General features: G+C 59.3%; 2 protein-coding genes across 5 annotated transcripts in view; both read left to right on the top strand.

Moving 5' to 3' along the window:
* Positions 1 to 646: 646 nt before the first annotated feature.
* Positions 647 to 6,262, top strand: CNN2 (calponin 2). Its single transcript, XM_032252466.1, has 5 exons — positions 647 to 804; positions 906 to 1,043; positions 4,487 to 4,603; positions 5,096 to 5,242; positions 5,806 to 6,262. Exons 1-5 carry the CDS (start codon positions 652 to 654, stop codon positions 6,079 to 6,081), a joined length of 831 nt encoding a protein of 276 aa, XP_032108357.1. The 5' UTR covers positions 647 to 651; the 3' UTR covers positions 6,082 to 6,262.
* A 2,163-nt stretch (positions 6,263 to 8,425) lies between these two features.
* ABCA7 (ATP binding cassette subfamily A member 7) overlaps positions 8,426 to 16,323 on the top strand; it is a 24,985-nt gene continuing 17,087 nt past the window's right edge. The window contains exons 1-17 of one of the 4 annotated variants that reach the window (XM_032252437.1): positions 8,426 to 8,560; positions 9,013 to 9,216; positions 10,195 to 10,267; positions 10,350 to 10,443; positions 10,671 to 10,812; positions 10,902 to 11,014; positions 11,151 to 11,233; positions 11,553 to 11,633; positions 11,848 to 12,058; positions 12,137 to 12,276; positions 12,547 to 12,663; positions 13,235 to 13,393; positions 13,636 to 13,862; positions 14,851 to 15,027; positions 15,393 to 15,615; positions 15,749 to 15,970; positions 16,052 to 16,253. In XM_032252437.1, the coding sequence (XP_032108328.1) occupies positions 10,202 to 10,267; positions 10,350 to 10,443; positions 10,671 to 10,812; positions 10,902 to 11,014; positions 11,151 to 11,233; positions 11,553 to 11,633; positions 11,848 to 12,058; positions 12,137 to 12,276; positions 12,547 to 12,663; positions 13,235 to 13,393; positions 13,636 to 13,862; positions 14,851 to 15,027; positions 15,393 to 15,615; positions 15,749 to 15,970; positions 16,052 to 16,253 (2,257 nt within the window). In that variant the 5' untranslated portion in view covers positions 8,426 to 8,560; positions 9,013 to 9,216; positions 10,195 to 10,201. Of the gene's footprint in view, positions 8,561 to 9,012; positions 9,217 to 10,072; positions 10,268 to 10,349; positions 10,444 to 10,670; positions 10,813 to 10,901; positions 11,015 to 11,150; positions 11,234 to 11,552; positions 11,634 to 11,847; positions 12,059 to 12,136; positions 12,277 to 12,546; positions 12,664 to 13,234; positions 13,394 to 13,635; positions 13,863 to 14,850; positions 15,028 to 15,392; positions 15,616 to 15,748; positions 15,971 to 16,051; positions 16,254 to 16,323 lie in introns of those variants that run through there. The other 3 variants (XM_032252435.1, XM_032252434.1, XM_032252438.1) reach the window with 3 other exon arrangements.

Here is a 16,323-nt window from a genome sequence, read left to right as displayed (position 1 = left end):
TTTTTTTTTTATTAATAAATTTTTTTGGGGGCTGGGCACAATGGCTAATGCTTGTAATCCTAGTACTTTGGGAGGCTGAGGTGGGGGGATCATCTGAGGTCAGGAGTTCAAGACCAGCTTGGCCATCATGGTGAAACTCCATCTTTAAAATTAAAAAAAAAAAAAAGAAGGCCAGGCGCGGTGGCTCGAGCCTGTAATCCCAGCACTTTGGGAGGCCGAGGCGGGTGGATCACGAGGTCAAGAGATCGAGACCATCCTGGTCAACACGGTGAAACCCCGTCCCTACTAAAAATACAGAAAATTAGCTGGGCATGGTGGCGCGTGCCTGTAATCCCAGCTACTCAGGAGGCCGAGGCAGGAGAATTGCCTGAACCCAGGAGGCGGAGGTTGCGGTGAGCCGAGATCGCGCCATTGCACTCCAGCCTGGCTAACAAGAGCGAAACTCCGTCTCAAAAAAAAAAAAAAAAGAAAACCAAAAATATTAGTCGGGCGTGGTGGTGTCGGATGCCTGTAATCCCAGCTACTCAGGAGGCTATGGCAGGAGAATCGCTTGATCCTGAGAGGCGGAGGTTGCAGTAAGTTGAGACTGCACCACTGCGCTCCAGCCTGGGCAACGAGGCGAGACTCCGTCTCAAAAATAAGTAAATAAGAATGTTGGACATTCGCCTCCGGGTCTTCAGGGTTCCTCTCTGCTCACCGAGGCTTCCGTTCCCCCCACCCCGTACCGTGCCCTCCAGACTCATGAACAAGCTACAGCCAGGCTCAGTCCCCAAGATCAACCGCTCCATGCAGAACTGGCACCAGGTGAGGGGCTGGCAGGGTGGAGCAGGAACGGGGCAGGTGGGCCCATCTGACAGGCGGGGAAACTGAGGCCCACTCACCGTCTCTCTCCGGCCTCCTCCCAGCTGGAAAACCTCTCCAACTTCATCAAGGCCATGGTCAGCTACGGCATGAACCCCGTGGACCTGTTCGAGGCCAACGACCTCTTTGAGAGCGGGAACCTGACGCAGGTGCAGATGTCTCTTCTCGCCCTGGCGGGGAAGGTGAGGCCCAGAGAGGGGCAGCCGCCGGCCCAGAGTCACACAGCGAGGTGGACGTAGCTGTTGCATTCTCTGGTTTGCAAATGCTTATTTGTTTGTTTCTCGTTTTGTTATTTTTGTTGGTTTGTTCTTGAGACGAGTCTCACTGTGTCGTCCAGGCTGGGGTGCAGTGGCGGGATCTCGGCTCACCGCAACCTCCGCCTCCCGGGTTCAAGCGATTCTCCTGCCTCAGCCTCCCGAGTGGCTGGGATTACTGGGGTGCGCCACCACACCCGGCTAATTTTGGTATTTTTAGTAGAGAGACAGGGTTTCACCATGTTGGCCAGGATGGTCTCGATCTCCTGCCTCAGCCTCCCAAAGGGCTGGGATTACAAGCACGAGCCGCCGAGCCCGGCCATTTGTTTGTTTTTGAGACAGAGTCTCTCTCTGTTGTCCAGGCTGGAGTGCAGTGGTGCAATCTCGGCTCACCGCAACCTCCGCCTCCCGGGTTCAAGTGATTCTCCCCCTCAGCCTCCCAACTGGCGGGGACTGCAAGCACCTGCCACCATACCTGGCTAATTTTATTTATTTTTAGTAGAGACCGGGTTTCACCATGCTGGCCAGGCTGGTCTTGAACTCCTGTCCTCAGGCGATCCACCCACCTCAGCCTCCCTAAGTGCTGGGATTACAGGCGTGACCCACCATGGCCGACCTTGTTTGCAAATATTTCTGAGTGCCTGCGAGGTGCCGGGCACATCAGATTCCTTGATGACCAGGAAAGACTCGGTCTACCCCTTTATGGAGTTCAGTCTGATGGGGGAGGCAAGCGGACGTAAACACAGCATTTTGCCTTGCGTTACATGTAACCTGTGGCCGGGCGCAGTGGCTCATGCCTGTAATCCCAGCACTTTGGGAGGCCAAGGTGGGAGGATCATTTGACACCAGGAGTTCGAGACTGACCTGGACAACATGGTAAAACCCCATCTCTACTAAAAATGCAAAAATTAGCAGCTGGGCGCAGTGGCTCACACCTGTAATCCCAGCACTTTGGGAAGCCGAGATGGGCAGATCACCTGAGGCCAAGAGATCGAGACCATCCTGGCCAACATGGTGAAACCCCATCTCTACTAAAAACACAAAAATTAGCTGGGTGTGGTACCAGGCGCCTATAGTCCCAGCTACTGAGGAGGCTGAGGCAGGAGAATTGCTTGCACCCGGGAGGTGGAGGCTGCCGTGAGCTGAGATCGCACCACGGCACTTCAGCCTGGATGACAGAGCCAGACTACACCTCAAAAAAAAAGGCCGGGCGCGGTGGCTCACACCTATAATCCCATCAAGCCAAGACCGGGAGTGTGAGTTGGAACAGTGTCTTGTGTAGAAAGAACAGCAAGGTCTTGAAATTGGAAGTGGCTTGGGGTATTAGAGGAAGGGTGTTGGAAATAGATGCTCCGTGCCGCAAAGAAATATCAGCCCCGAGACGAAGGATCTTTCAGCAACGCAGTTTTTACTTCCTGGGCTGCAGGAAGGGGACCCTCAGTAGCCATCTTGCCATGAGAGCACAATGAACAAAGGAGACGCAGACAAATGTCTCCCTCACGCATGTGGGGTCGCCCTTACTGCTGTGTGTGATCGCCGTTGGCTGGAGCCAGACCTCACCGTCTAAACTAAAACCCAATTGGCTAACAACTTAAAACTTTTCTAAACAGGTAAGAGCCATGGAGAGCTGGGACATGCCTGTGAGCACGTCCAGCACAGGTATCCTGGTTAAGGCACAAGGACGTAGAATGTACTACGTGCCCGTAAGCGTGGCGTGTCTAGCAGCCACGTAGGACAGGACTTAACGAAGTTTTAACGAAGTTGTTAGCACACTTACTCTTTTTTTTTTTTTTTTGAGACGGAGTTTCACTCTTGTTACCCAGGCTGGAGTGCAATGGCGCGATCTCGGCTCATCGCAACCTCCGCCTCCTGGGTGCAGGCAATTCTCCTGCCTCAGCCTCCTGAGTTGCTGGGATTACAGGCACGCACCACCATGCCCAGCTAATGTTTTGTAGTTTTAGTAGAGACGGGGTTTCACCATGTTGACCAGGATGGTCTCGATCTCTTGACCTCGTGATCCACCCGCCTCGGCCTCCCAAAGTGCTTGGGATTACAGGCGTGAGCCACCGCGCCTGGCCCACACTTACTCTTTAACAAGAAAAGGAACTTTAAAAAGGAACTTTCTACTTCCCCCAAAGGGGGAGGTGGTTTTTTCTTGGGAAAACTGCTCCAAATGGTGTTTTCAGAAGCCCCCTGTGGCTGCCTGAAACCCCACGTGGGGAGTGCAGGTCAGGGAAGAGCTGCCTGCAGGCATCGCAGTGGGAGGCAGTGGCAGTGGGCTGGCCAGGGTGCCGGGGGATTGGGTAGGAGGAGGTGGTGGAAGACAGAGGAGGTGAAAACCACATCCCCGCCCCTAGAATTCTTGGCCTGAGCCATGGAAAGCTGGGATGAAACAGGTCCTGTGAGTCAGGCGGCCCCAGTATCTCACGCCTGTAATTCCAGGACTTTCAGAGGCCAAAGCGGGCAGATGACTTGAGGCCAGGAGTTCAAGACCAGCCTGGCCAAGATGGTGAAACCCCATCTCTACTAAAAATACAAAAATTGGCTGGGCATAGTGGTGGACACCTGTAATCCCAGCTACGGGAGGCTGAGGCAGGAGAATCGCTTGAACCCGGGAGATGGAGGTTGCAGTGAGCCGAGATGGCGCCATTGCACTCCAGCCTGAGTGACAGAGCAAGGCTCCATCTCAAAAAAAAAAAAAAAAACAAGTCATTGCACTGAAAAAAAATTTTTTAATTAAAAAAATTTGGCCGGGCGCAGTGGCTCACGCCTGTAATCCTAGCACTTTGGGAGGCCGAGGTGGGTGGATCACCTGAGGTCAGGAGTTCAAGACTAGCCTGGCCAGCATGGTGAAACCCCATCTTATTAAAAAAAAAAAAAAAATGTGGCCGGGCGCGGTGGCTCACGCCTGTAATCCCAGCACTTTGGGAGGCTGAGGCAGGCAGATCATGAGGTCAAGAGATCAAGACCATCCTGGCAAACATGGTGAAACTCTGTCTCTACCAAAAATAGAAAAATTAGCTGGGCGTGGTGGTGCATGCCTGTAGTCCCAGCTACTCGGGAGGCTGAGGCAGGAGAATTGCTTGAACCCAGGAGGCAGAGGTTACCGTGAGCCGAGATGGAGCCACTGCACTCCAGCCTGGGCAACAAGACTGAAACTTCGTCTTCAAAAAAAGACAAAAAAAGAAACAGCTCCTTGATGGGTGTGTGGAGTGTATGGAGCCCCAGACACCCAAGAGATGTCCCTGCAGGGGCTCTGCAGCAGGCGGAAGGGACAGGCTGCGGTCTGGCCTCTGTGCCGCCCCCAGGGCCTGGATCTAGGGACCCTGGCTGCCCTCTCCTGGTATTCCCAGCCCCTTTCCCTCACCCAGGCCAAGACTAAGGGGCTGCAGAGCGGGATGGACATCGGCGTCAAGTACTCGGAGAGGCAGGAGCGGAACTTCGATGATGCCACCATGAAGGCCGGCCAGTGTGTCATCGGACTACAGGTGGGCGACAGCTCCCCCAGCCCCAGGGACCCGCCGCAGGGACCAACCCCCGGGACCAACCCCCTGGACTAGCCCCAGGGACCAGCCCCAGGGACCAACTCCAGGGACCAGCCCCAGGGACCAACTCCAGAGACCAACCTCAGGGACCAGCCCCAGGGACCAACCCCAGGGACCAGCCCCAGGGACCAGCCCCAGGGACCAACCTCAGGGACCAGCCCCAGGGACCAACCCCAGGGACCAGCCCCAGGGACCAGCCCCAGGGACCAACCCCAGGGACCAGCCCCAGGGACCAACCCCAGGGACCAGCCCCAGGGACCAGCCCCAGGGACCAACCCCAGGGACCAACTCCAGGGACCAGCCCCAGGGACCAACCCCTGGGACCAACCCCAGGGACCACAGCCTTAGCTGTGGAACTCTGCGGCCCTTCCAGTTTGGGGAGGGACTGGAAGCCTGGGGGGCACAGCGAGACCTCTTCCACAAACCTCCCTGCAGATGGGCACCAACAAATGTGCCAGCCAGTCGGGCATGACCGCGTATGGCACGAGGAGGCATCTCTACGACCCCAAGAACCACATCCTGCCCCCCATGGACCACTCCACCATCAGCCTCCAGATGGGCACCAACAAGTGTGCCAGCCAGGTGGGGCTTCCTGCATCCCCAGACCCCCCCCCCCCCCCCCGTGGTATCAGCCCCTCCCAAGACCGCCTCTGGCTTCCCTCCCAGCTCTGTCTCTACCTTGCATTTCAGCCTCTGCCACTGTTTCCACCTGGCTGTGGGCCCCTGGGGAAGTCACTACCCCACCCTGCCTTATTGTCCTTAAGGATTGCTCAAAGGCCCACCCAGTTCTAGTTTTTATTTATTTTATTGATCTATTTATTTTGAGACTGGATCTCACTCTGTAGCCCTGGCTGGAGTGCAGTGCTGAGATCTTGGCTCCCTGTCACCTCTGCCTCTGGGCTCAAGCGCTCCTCCCAACGCAGCCTTCCCGGTAGCCGGGATTACAGGTGTGTGCCACCACGCCTGGCTCAGTTTTGTATTTCCAGTAGAGATGGGGTTTCACCATGTTGGCCAGGCTGGTCTCGAACTCCTGACCTGAGGTGATCCGCCCATCTCGGCCTCCCAAAGTGTTGGGATCACAGGCACCCGGGGAAAGTCCCCTCTTCTCTCTGCCGTGACGTGCCCCACCTCTCCCCCCTCTCCAGGTGGGCATGACGGCTCCCGGGACGCGGCGGCACATCTATGACACCAAACTGGGAACCGACAAGTGTGATAACTCCTCCATGTCCCTGCAGATGGGCTACACGCAGGGCGCCAACCAGAGCGGCCAGGTCTTCGGCCTGGGCCGGCAGATATACGACCCCAAGTACTGCCCGCAAGGCACTGTGGCCGACGGGGCTCCCTCCGATGCTGGCGACTGCCCGGGCCCCGGGGAGGCCCCTGAATATCCCCCTTACTGCCAGGAGGAGGCGGGCTACTGAGGCTCCCAGCGCGCTCTCTCCCCACGCCGTCTCCCCGTCTGGGTTTCTGGGTTTTTCTGTGTTTTCATTTTTTTTTTAACCTGTTCAGTGCTGCCAATCAGCTGAGGGTCTGTGAGTGGCTTTCTCCCCCCTGCCTTGGTCCTTCGCAGGACTGAGCCAGCAGGCTGGGGGGCGGAGGGGTCAGGGTCCCTGCTGCCCATCCAGGCTGTGGGCCGGGCTGTGCTGGGGAGAAGAGGCCTGGGCTTGGAGGGAACGGGTCCCTGAAGACTTCCGGTTGCCTCGTGTCTTCTCATTTTGTCACCCGATCAGTTTGTGGTTTCTGTACCCACAAAAGTTTCAGGAAGTAGTAACAAAAGAAAAATACTTCCCCCCCACCACCCCCAACAAGGAATGGGGCGGGGACAGTGGAGAGGGTGCTGGGCAATGAGTCCCCTGGAAAGGGGGCCTGGCCACGATGCTGAGTGTCTCAGGCTCCCAAGTGGCTGGGTTTCCCTCCGACCCTCAGACCTGCCCCAGGGCCTGGTGGGGAAAGTGAGGCCTGCACAAGGAAGCGGAATTCTGAGTTGCTGGGGCCAAGCCTGACCCGGTATCCATGCGACCCCGCCCTCCCCGTAGCCTCAGTGGGTTTTTTTTTAGTGTTGTGTTGCACAGGCTGGAGTGCCGCAGGGCAATCTTCGCTCACTGCACCTCCACCTCCCGAGCTCCACGGATTCCCCGGCCTCAGCCTCCCAAGCAGCTCGGACTGCAGGTGCTCCACCACGCTGGCTAATTTTTGTATTTTTGGTAGAGACAGGGTTTCACCATGGTGGCCAGGCTGGTCTCGAACTCCTGGCCTCAGGTGATCCCCGCCCCCCCGCCTCGGCCTCCCCAAGTGCTAGGATTACAGGCGTGAGCCACCGCGCCCGGCCCTTCAGTAGGTTTTCGGGAGCCCCAGCCCTCCTCCTCCCCTTCTGGGCCTGACCAGCTATACTGCTCCATCTCGGGGAACACACCCCACCAAGTACTGCAAGGAACCCTCACCCGGGGGCCCTGCTCCGTGAGATAATGTGAAACCCAACTGTGGACCAAACGCAATAAAACCTCTGTTTGTAGGAAGAGAAGGTGGCTGAGAGGGCTGGTCGTTGGGGGCGTGTTTTGCTTTGATGCTTCTGCGGGGACAGAGGGGCGGATGGGGAATCAAGGGGAAAAGGTCCACCTCACCCTTGGGAGGAGGGGCAGACGCTGAAAGCCGCAGGTGAGTCCGGGTGGAATGAATGATTTGAGTCCGGGTGGAATGAATGATTTGAGTCCGGGTGGAAAGAGTGATTTGAGTCCGGGTGGAACGAGTGATTTGAGTCCGGGTGGAATGAATGATTTGAGTCCGGGTGGAACGAGTGATTTGAGTCCGGGTGGAATGAGTGATTTGAGTCCAGGTGGAACGAGTGATTTGAGTCCGGGTGGAACGAGTGATTTGAGTCTGGTGGAATGAATGATTTGAGGGGCCGAGGCTGGGCTTCCTGGCCAGTTGGAGAGGAAGCAGTTGCCTCAAAGGCACCCCCGTGCTCTCTGGCTGCACCCTGCCCTACAGCACAAGCCTCGCGGCCTCAGCCTGGATGTCTCCCCGCTGGCAAACTCCTATTTATCATCAAAGCCCCAGCGGCCATGCCACCTCCTTCCTCCGCGGGAGCCCACCCCACGCCTCTCTCTCTCCCCAGCGCCTTCAAAGCTGTGGACCCACACACTCCCATTTCAGCTTCACCTCGATCCTGCGAAATAAACTCTTCTTCCAGAGTGGGAAGCGGATCACCTGAGGTCGGGAGTTCAAGACCAGCCTGACCAACATGGTGAAACCCCATCTTAAAAAAAAAAAAAAATATGTTGGGGGCCTCTCCCCCGTCTGCCATCGCCTTGTCCTACTGCAGAAATCGAGGAGCGTTCGTGGAATGAATGAAAGAATGACGACCTTAGTGGAACCCCACTTTACAGACGGACAAGCGGAGTCCCAGGGTCGGGGCTAGACTGGAGGGAGCCCGGCCAGCCCCCGGGAGAGCGGGGACGGGGGAACTCCTGCAATGCGGAGCTAAGGTACTGCAGCCGGCTATGCAACGTGGGGAGGCAGCCTGGCTCTCCAGAGATGGCGCGGCCTCGTTCCCCGAGGCCAGTCCGCCTGGGACCAGCCAGGCACCCCGCCACCCCACGGTGATGCAGCAAAAGCCGCGCGGTCCCTTTAAGAAACCCGGCTCGGCGAGGCCCTTCTGTGATCCCGCCTCCTCCCTCGGCTCGCGCTGCTCCAGCGGAGCCCGGCCGTGAGTGACGGGCAGGTCGGCCAATAGCAGCGCTCAGATGCGGACGTGGCCCGGCGCGGCTACCTGCGCGCGGAAGCTCGGGGCACTTGGCTCTAGGGGCACTGCTCCCGCAAGACGCTCCTGTTAAAGGGGCCGCGCTCCTACAGGCTGCTGGGTGGGGAGAAGGCGGTGAGAGCTGGGGAGCCTCCGGAACGGTGAGGACTCGGAGAGGGAGGAAGGCCCGAGACTGGAGAATGCGGGGTTGGGGCCGGGAGGGATGCGCTTTCCCTGGGCATTAGGGGGTCCAGCCTCTGGCTCTTCCCTTTATTCCGGTGGGTGCTTGGGGGGGCGCTGAATTAGGGGTCAGGGCTGAATTAGACATCTTAGGGGTCCCAGATGTCCCACGCTCCCACTAATTCTCCAGGGGGCGTGGGACATCTGGGACCCCTGAGGGCCTTTGCCAATCACACACCAGCAGACCCCGCCCCGTTGGAACTCCTCCACGCCCCCTTGCCCCATTTTACAAAGGGAGAAACTGAGGGCCCTCGCCCAGATCCTAAGTCCCGCTTGAAGTAAAGGAAAGAACCCTGGCGTAAGGGTCTGGGTTCGAGGTCCCAGTTCCGGCCTGGTAACCTTTAGCAACTTCCTGCCCCTCTGTCGGCGTCAGATTCTCCATCTGTGTCAGAGGTGGACAAACCCAAGGAAAAGAGGAGGTCAGGAATGGCTGGCTCCAGGAGTCTCTACGCCAGCCCCTTAACCTGAGTCTTTCTCTGGCTCCCGGGTGCTGCTGAGCGTTGGATGCTACAGAAGGTGTGGGCAGAGCTGGGGTCCTGCCTCCAGCTGTGCGGCTCCCTGACTCTCTGGGTGCCAGGTATCTGTCTTGAGCTTCCATTAACACTTCTGTAGAGTGGGGTGGTAGTAAGCACTTCCGCTGAGCGTGTGAAATGTGCTGCACAGGCCAGGCGCGGTGGCTCACGCCTATAATCCCAGCACTTTGGGAGGCCGAGGTGGGTGGATCACCTGAGGTCCGGAGTCCCAGACCAGCCTGGGCAACAGGGTGAAACTCGAAACCCGGTCTCTACTAAAAAAAAAAAAAAAAAAAAAGGCCGGGCGCGGTGGCTCACGCCTGTCATCCTAGCACTTTGGGAGGCAGAGGTGGGTGGATCACCTGAGGTCAGGAGTTCAAGACCAGCCTGGCCATCATGGTGAAACCCCATCCTAAAAAAATAATAATAATAAATCAGCCGGTTGTGGTGGCGCATGCCTGTAATCCCAGCTATTGGGGAGGTTGAGGTAGGAGAATGACTTGAACCCGGGAGGCGGAGGTTGCGGTGAGCCAAGATCGCGCCATTGCACTCCAGCCTGGGCAACTAGAACGAAACTCCGTCTCGAAAGAAAGAAAGAAAGAGAAATGCTCAGCACTGCCAATATTCGTTGCCGTTATCTTTGGAGAACAGTGAGGGTAAAGGAACCTTTTCCTCGGCTGGGGATCAGGACTTGGAAGAGTTTCCAGGTGGGGCTTGGGGTGGAGCCTGATGAGGAAAGCGTTAAGACCCGGCCCCTGGAGGATTAGAGGAAGGTTAAGTCCCCAGCTGTCAGCCCTTGCTCAGAGCGACAGTTCTGGCAGCCAATCAGATGCGAGGACGGCTGCGGGTCGAGCTCCCATTGGTGGACCCCACCCCGGGAGTCCTTTATCAAGCGACTACGGTTTGCCGGGCCCTAATCAGTGCCTCCAGGAACCCTGCGCTGTGGGATCGAGTTCAGAGCGGGACAGGGAGCTGCCCGCAGCCGCACTGCAGGTCTCCAGCCCGAGCGTCGTCCTGACCTCTCTGTCCGGTCCGCTTCCCAGTCTCACCATGGCCTTCTGGACACAGCTGATGCTGCTGCTCTGGAAGAATTTCATGTATCGCCGGAGACAGCCGGTAACGCCCCGGTGTGCGGCCAGGGCCGGGTGGGCAGGCGGCCCCCACTGTCCCCCACCATCTCCCACGTGTTCTCCCCCAGCTCCAGCTCCTGGTGGAATTGCTGTGGCCTCTCTTCCTCTTCTTCATCCTGGTGGCTGTTCGTCACTCCCACCCCCCTCTGGAGCACCATGAATGTGAGCACCCCAGGGACCAGGCACTTTGCATGTGTAGGGAAAGGGGACCCTGTGCACAGGGATCCCCAGTGCATGTCAGGGAGTCTTCACTGGACAGCTAATACATGGCATGGGAGTGAGCTCTCCATTGCTGGAGGCATGCAAGCAGTGGCGGGTGACCCCATGAGGGTGGAGTCAGGCAGAGTGCACAGAGCCTGAGCACCAGGCATCTCCCCCACTGCCCGCAGGCCACTTCCCCAACAAGCCACTGCCATCAGCAGGCATCGTGCCCTGGCTCCAGGGCCTCATCTGTAACGTGAACAACACCTGCTTCCCTCAGCTGACACGAGGCGAGGAGCCTGGGCAACTGAGCAACTTCAACGACTCCCTGTGAGCCAGAGGCAGAGGGTGCAGCCAGCCTGAAAACTCGGGGCTGCAGCGCCGGCTGGAACCCCACCTCCTGCCCTCTCTGTCCCCAGGGTCTCCCGGCTGCTAGCCGATGCCCTCACTGTGCTGAGGGGGCCCAGTGTCCACAGGACGCTGGCTGGCCTGGGGAAGCTGATCTCCACGCTGAGGGCTGCACAGATCACAGGTGAGGAGGCTGGGGGCCTCTGGCAGGGTTGAGCTCTGAGCCTCGACTTGCCCAGCTGTGAAATGGGCACAAGGTGGGGGTGGTGCCTCAGGACAAGGTCCGCCCAGCCCCACGCTCCCGTGTGCCTCTCCCCCAGCCCCGCCTCAACCAAGCAAGCAGCCTCCACTGGAACCACCTGTGCAGAACCCTGCAGAGCTGCTGATGTCGCTACTGCGTACGGTAGGGTGGTGGGGCGGGACCTCGCTGACTTCCTGGGACACTGCCCCACCCCGGGCCAAGGGCCTCCCATTCCAGGCATCTGGGCTGTCCCTGGTCAGTGACGCTCCTTTTCTTTCTGTGTCTGGACAGAATGTGTCTGACCTGGTGATGAAGACTCGTCTGTGAGCTCTTGAACGAGTCCCTGTGCCTCACAGAGCCTCAGTTTCCCTATTTGTCAAATGGGGGCTATGAGAGCATGGTCTGCCTGGGAACTGGGCAGAGTGCTGGAGCCCTAGTGAGTGCTCAAAGTCATTGACACCCTTGTGGTCTTTCTCCCCAGGAATCCCTGGTGTCGGTGCTGGGCCAAGCCCAGGACCCCTTGCACAGTTTTCTGGAGGCAGCTGAGGACCTGGCGGAGGAGGTGAGGCCCCATGCATCCTCAGCCCTCATGGAGGCAACATTGGCAGGCAGCCTGCACGGGGAGAGTCCAGGGCAGCCCGGGCACTTCCCTTGGGTGGGTTTTTAGGGGAATTAGACAGCAAGAGAGGGAGAGGCTGCCCCTGGCCCTGTGCCCTGCCCTGGTTAAGGCTTGGAGGTGGGATCATTGCCAGTTTTGTCTGGTGACCTCTCTCTAGCTCCGAGCACTGCCCAGCCTGGCAGAGCTTCAGGCACTGCTGCAGAGACCCCGAGGGAACGGTGGCCCCCTGGAGTTGTTGTTGGAGGTCCTCTGCAGTACCAGGGGGCCTAGCAGCACAGTGGGGCCCTCCCTCAACTGGTACGATGCTAGTGACCTGATGGAGCTGGTGGGGCAGGAGGAAGAATCGGCCCTGCCGGACAGCAGCCTGAGTGAGTGACTTTGGCTTTCCTTCCTGGGAAGGGGAGAGGTGGGCATGGGGGTGGGGCCTCATGGCACCCCCATCCCAGGCCCCGCCTGCTCGGAGCTGATTGGAGCTCTGGACAGCCACCCGCTGTCCCGCCTGCTCTGGAGACGCCTGAAGCCTCTGATCCTGGGGAAGCTGCTGTTTGCACCAGACACACCTTTTACCCGGAAGCTCATGGCCCAGGTGGGGGCAGCTGGATGCTGGGGCAGGAGGGTGGCGGCCAGAGCCCACCCAGTACCCTTAGTCCTGGTGGGTCAGGGCCAGGCTGGAGGGCTGTGGAAACTGGGTTTGAAGAAATAGGAGTTAGCAGATGGAGGGGGATCAGCCTGTGCGGAGGCTCAGAGGCACAGGCAAGAGCAAGGCAGGGGGGCAGCGGGCGGGCAGGGTCCTCAGAGGAGGAGAGGGTCATGAATGGGGGGGCCTGTATGGATCTTGGAGTCAGCCTCTCCACAGGTGAACCAGACCTTCGAGGAGCTGGCCCTGCTGAGGGATGTCCAGGAGGTGTGGGGGGTGCTGGGACCCCAGACCTTCGCCTTCATGAACGATAGTGCCAATGTGGCCATGCTGCAGGTGCGCGGGGATGGATGGAGGCTGGGGAGGTGGGATGTGGGCTCTACAGTGAGGCAGGCGGACAGGCCCAATGGATGGGAAGGCAGGCTTCATGTAGAACCCCACTTTTATTTTTTGTTATTTTTATTTTTTAAGACGGGGTTTCGCCATGTTGGTCAGGCTGGTCTTGAACTCCTGACCTCAGGTGATCCGCCTGCCTTGGCCTCCAAAGTGCTTGGATTACAGGTGTGAGCCGCCACGCCGGGCCTTTTTTTTTTCCCCCCCAAAGAGATGGAGTCTCGCTCTGTTGCCCAGCCTGGAGTGCAGTGGCAAGATCCTGGTTCACTGCAGCCTCCGCCTTCCAGATTCAAGCGATTCTCCTGCCACAGCCTCCCGAGTAGCTGATACAGGCGCATGCCACCACTCCCGGCTAATTGTATTTTTAGTAGAGATGTGATTTCACCATGTTGGTCAGGCTGGTCTGGAACTCCTGACCTCAGGTGATGTGCCCGCCTTGGCCTCCCAAAGTGCTCGGATGACAGGCGTGAGCCACCACACCCAGCTCAGACTCACGTTCACCTGCACCCTCCAGCGGCTCCTGGAAGAAGGGAGAAGGCAGCCCAGACCCGGAGGCCAGGACCGCATGGAGACCCTGCGATCCTTTCTGGACCCTGGGAGTGGTGGCTACAGCTGGCAGGATGCCCATGCTGATGTGGGGCGCCTGGTGGGCATGCTGGACCTGGTGACCGAGGTGAGCGGCTGTCCATCTGCGGGGTCTGTTTCAGCAGAGAGGCAGGGTCCACCCTGGTGTTGCCAGAGGGAGGCGGGCCCTGCCCTAGTGAGAGCCTGGGATTTGTGGACATCTCAGGAGGGAGCCGGCCCCTGCACTGGGCCTACGATGGGGAATCATGGCCCCAAGGTCCAGGGGGAGGAGCGGAGTGGTCTAGGAGGCAGGCAGACCCCAGGGCCTAGGACGCGTCTCCCATCCCACAGTGCCTGTCCCTGGACAAGCTGGAGGCAGCACCCTCGGAGGCAGCCCTTGTGTCGCGGGCTCTGCAGCTGCTCGCGGAACATCGATTCTGGGCCGGCGTTGTCTTCTTGGGACCTGAGGATCCTTCAGACCCCGCAGACACAACCCCAGATCTGGGCTCCGGTCACGTGCGCATCAAGATCCGCATGGACATTGACGTGGTCACGAGGACCAATAAGATCAGGGACAGGTGAGGCGGGGTACTGGGCGGGGCCAAGAGCACGGTGGGTGGGGCCAGGCAGGTGGGTGGGGCCAGACAGCATTCAGCCTACTGGAGACCATGATAGACAGGCTCTCGGCCGTATCAACAGCCGCATGGTAGGCAGAGCCTAGGGCTCCTTAGACCAGTAGGGGCCCGTGATAGGCGGGGCCTAGGTACATGAAGGGCGTGGCCACGGGCCTGAGATAATATGAGAACAGGTATAGGTTGAGGGCCATGATGGGTGGAGCCAGGTGTTTAATTAGGCCCGCTGGAATAAGAGTGGAGCTAAAATTGCGTGGGGTGCTCAGCACAGTAGCTCCTGCCTGTGAACTACTGTGAACTTTAGGAGGCCAGCGTGGGAGACTCTTTTGAGGGCAGGTGTTCGAGACCAGCCCAGGCAACATAGTAAGACACCCCAACCCCCACCACCAATCCCAAGAAAAAACGTCTTTAAAAATTACCCAGGCAAGGCTGGGCATGGTGGCTCACGCCTGTAATTCCAGTACTTTGGGAGGCTGAAACGGGTGGATCACGAGGTCGGGAGTTCGGGACCAGCCTTACCAACATGGTGAAACCGTGTCTTTACTAAAAATACAAAAAATAACTTAGCCGGGCGTGGTAACACACTCCTGTAATCCCAGCTACTCAGGAGGCTGAGGCAGGAGAATTGCTTGAACCCGGGAGGCGGAGGTTGCGGTGAGGTGAGCCAGCCTGGGCAACAGAGTGAGACTCCATCTCAACTCAAAAAAAAAAAAAACAAAAACAAAAAAAAAAAAAGCGCCAGGCGACTTTGGAGGCTGAGGTGGGAGGATCGCTTGATCCCCGAAGGTCAAGGCCGCAGTGAGCTATGATTGCCGGTCTGCCCTCCAGCCTGGGTGACAGAGCAAGACCCTGTCTCAGAAAAAAAGTTATTCGGAGCCAGGCCCCGGAAGTTTCTAGATCTGCCCTACAACTGGCCATCATGCCCCTCTCGCAGGTTTTGGGACCCTGGCCCAGCCGCGGACCCCCTGACCGACCTGCGCTATGTGTGGGGTGGCTTCGTGTACCTGCAGGATCTGGTAGAGCGCGCAGCGGTCCGCGTGCTCAGTGGCGCCACCCCCCGGGCCGGCCTCTACCTGCAGCAGATGCCCTACCCGTGCTACGTGGATGATGTGTGAGCTGTGGCACCCCTCCCCGCTCTTTGCAGCAGCGGAAAGACCCCGGGTGTGGGGTTGCGCCCGGGCTCTGTTGGGAGCATTCGCGCAGTCCGGACTGCCACCATTGCGGCTTTGCAGCACTCCATGTGACCTGCTTCAGCAGGAGGGGCAGGGGTCTCTGAGGGCCTGGGGTCTTGCGGCACAGGGATAGCCTGGCCTGCGCTGGTGCCTGGGTGCCCGAAGCTGCCTGGATCAGGGTGTGAGGAACAGGGAGGCCAGTCTTCCCACCTTGAGATCCCCAGACATGAACCCGTCGTGCCAGATGGTGGGAGAGGGCTCTGCGCAGGGTCTCCGGCCTCCACCCCAGCCATCCCCACCCCAGGTTCCTGCGTGTGCTGAGCCGGTCGCTGCCGCTCTTCCTGACGCTGGCCTGGATCTACTCCGTAACGCTGACGGTGAAGGCCGTGGTACGGGAGAAGGAGACGCGGCTGCGGGATACCATGCGCGCCATGGGGCTCAGCGGTGCGGTGCTCTGGCTGGGCTGGTTCCTCAGCTGCCTCGGGCCCTTTCTGCTCAGCGCTGCTCTGCTGGTTCTGGTGCTCAAGGTGGGCGCGCCTGGGCTGGCCCAGCTGCAGAATATGGGTGCGTGGAGGGAGGCCGGCAGGTGCAGCCCAGTGTGGGTGCGCGCCCCTGGGCCAATCCAGGAGACGGACCCGAAGCTCCCGTCGCCTCCCACAGCTGGGGGACATCCTCCCCTACAGCGACCCAGGTGTGGTCTTCCTGTTCTTGGCGGCCTTCGCGGTGGCCACGGTGGTCCAGAGCTTCCTGTTCAGCGCCTTTTTCTCCCGCGCCAACCTGGCTGCAGCCTGCGGCGGCCTGGCCTACTTCTCCCTGTACCTGCCCTACGTGCTGTGCGTGGCGTGGCGGGACCAGCTGCCCGCGGGGGGCCGCGTGGCCGCGGTGAGAGCCGGGATCTGGCATGGGTTGGGGATGCCCCCCGCCCCAACCCTTGGCCACTCACTGGCTGTAACTTCCCCGCAGAGCCTGCTGTCGCCCGTGGCCTTCGGCTTTGGCTGCGAGAGCCTGGCGCTGCTGGAGGAGCAGGGTGAGGGAGCACAGTGGCACAACGCGGGCACCCGGCCCACGGCAGACGTCTTCAGCCTGGCCCAGGTCTCAGGCCTTCTGCTGCTGGACGCAGTGCTCTATGGCCTTGCCACCTGGTACCTGGAAGCTGTGTGCCCAGGTAGGACGCACCGGCTGCGCCGAAGGCTGGGCTAGGGGCGTGGCCTCCAGGCCATTCGGGAGGCTGGGCT

The sequence above is a fragment of the Sapajus apella genome, unplaced genomic scaffold, assembly GCF_009761245.1.
Source record: "Sapajus apella isolate SASKATOON/1434 unplaced genomic scaffold, GSC_monkey_1.0 scaffold77, whole genome shotgun sequence".
Classification (NCBI taxonomy): domain Eukaryota; kingdom Metazoa; phylum Chordata; class Mammalia; order Primates; family Cebidae; genus Sapajus; species Sapajus apella.
This window is presented reverse-complemented; position numbering and strand designations above follow the sequence as displayed.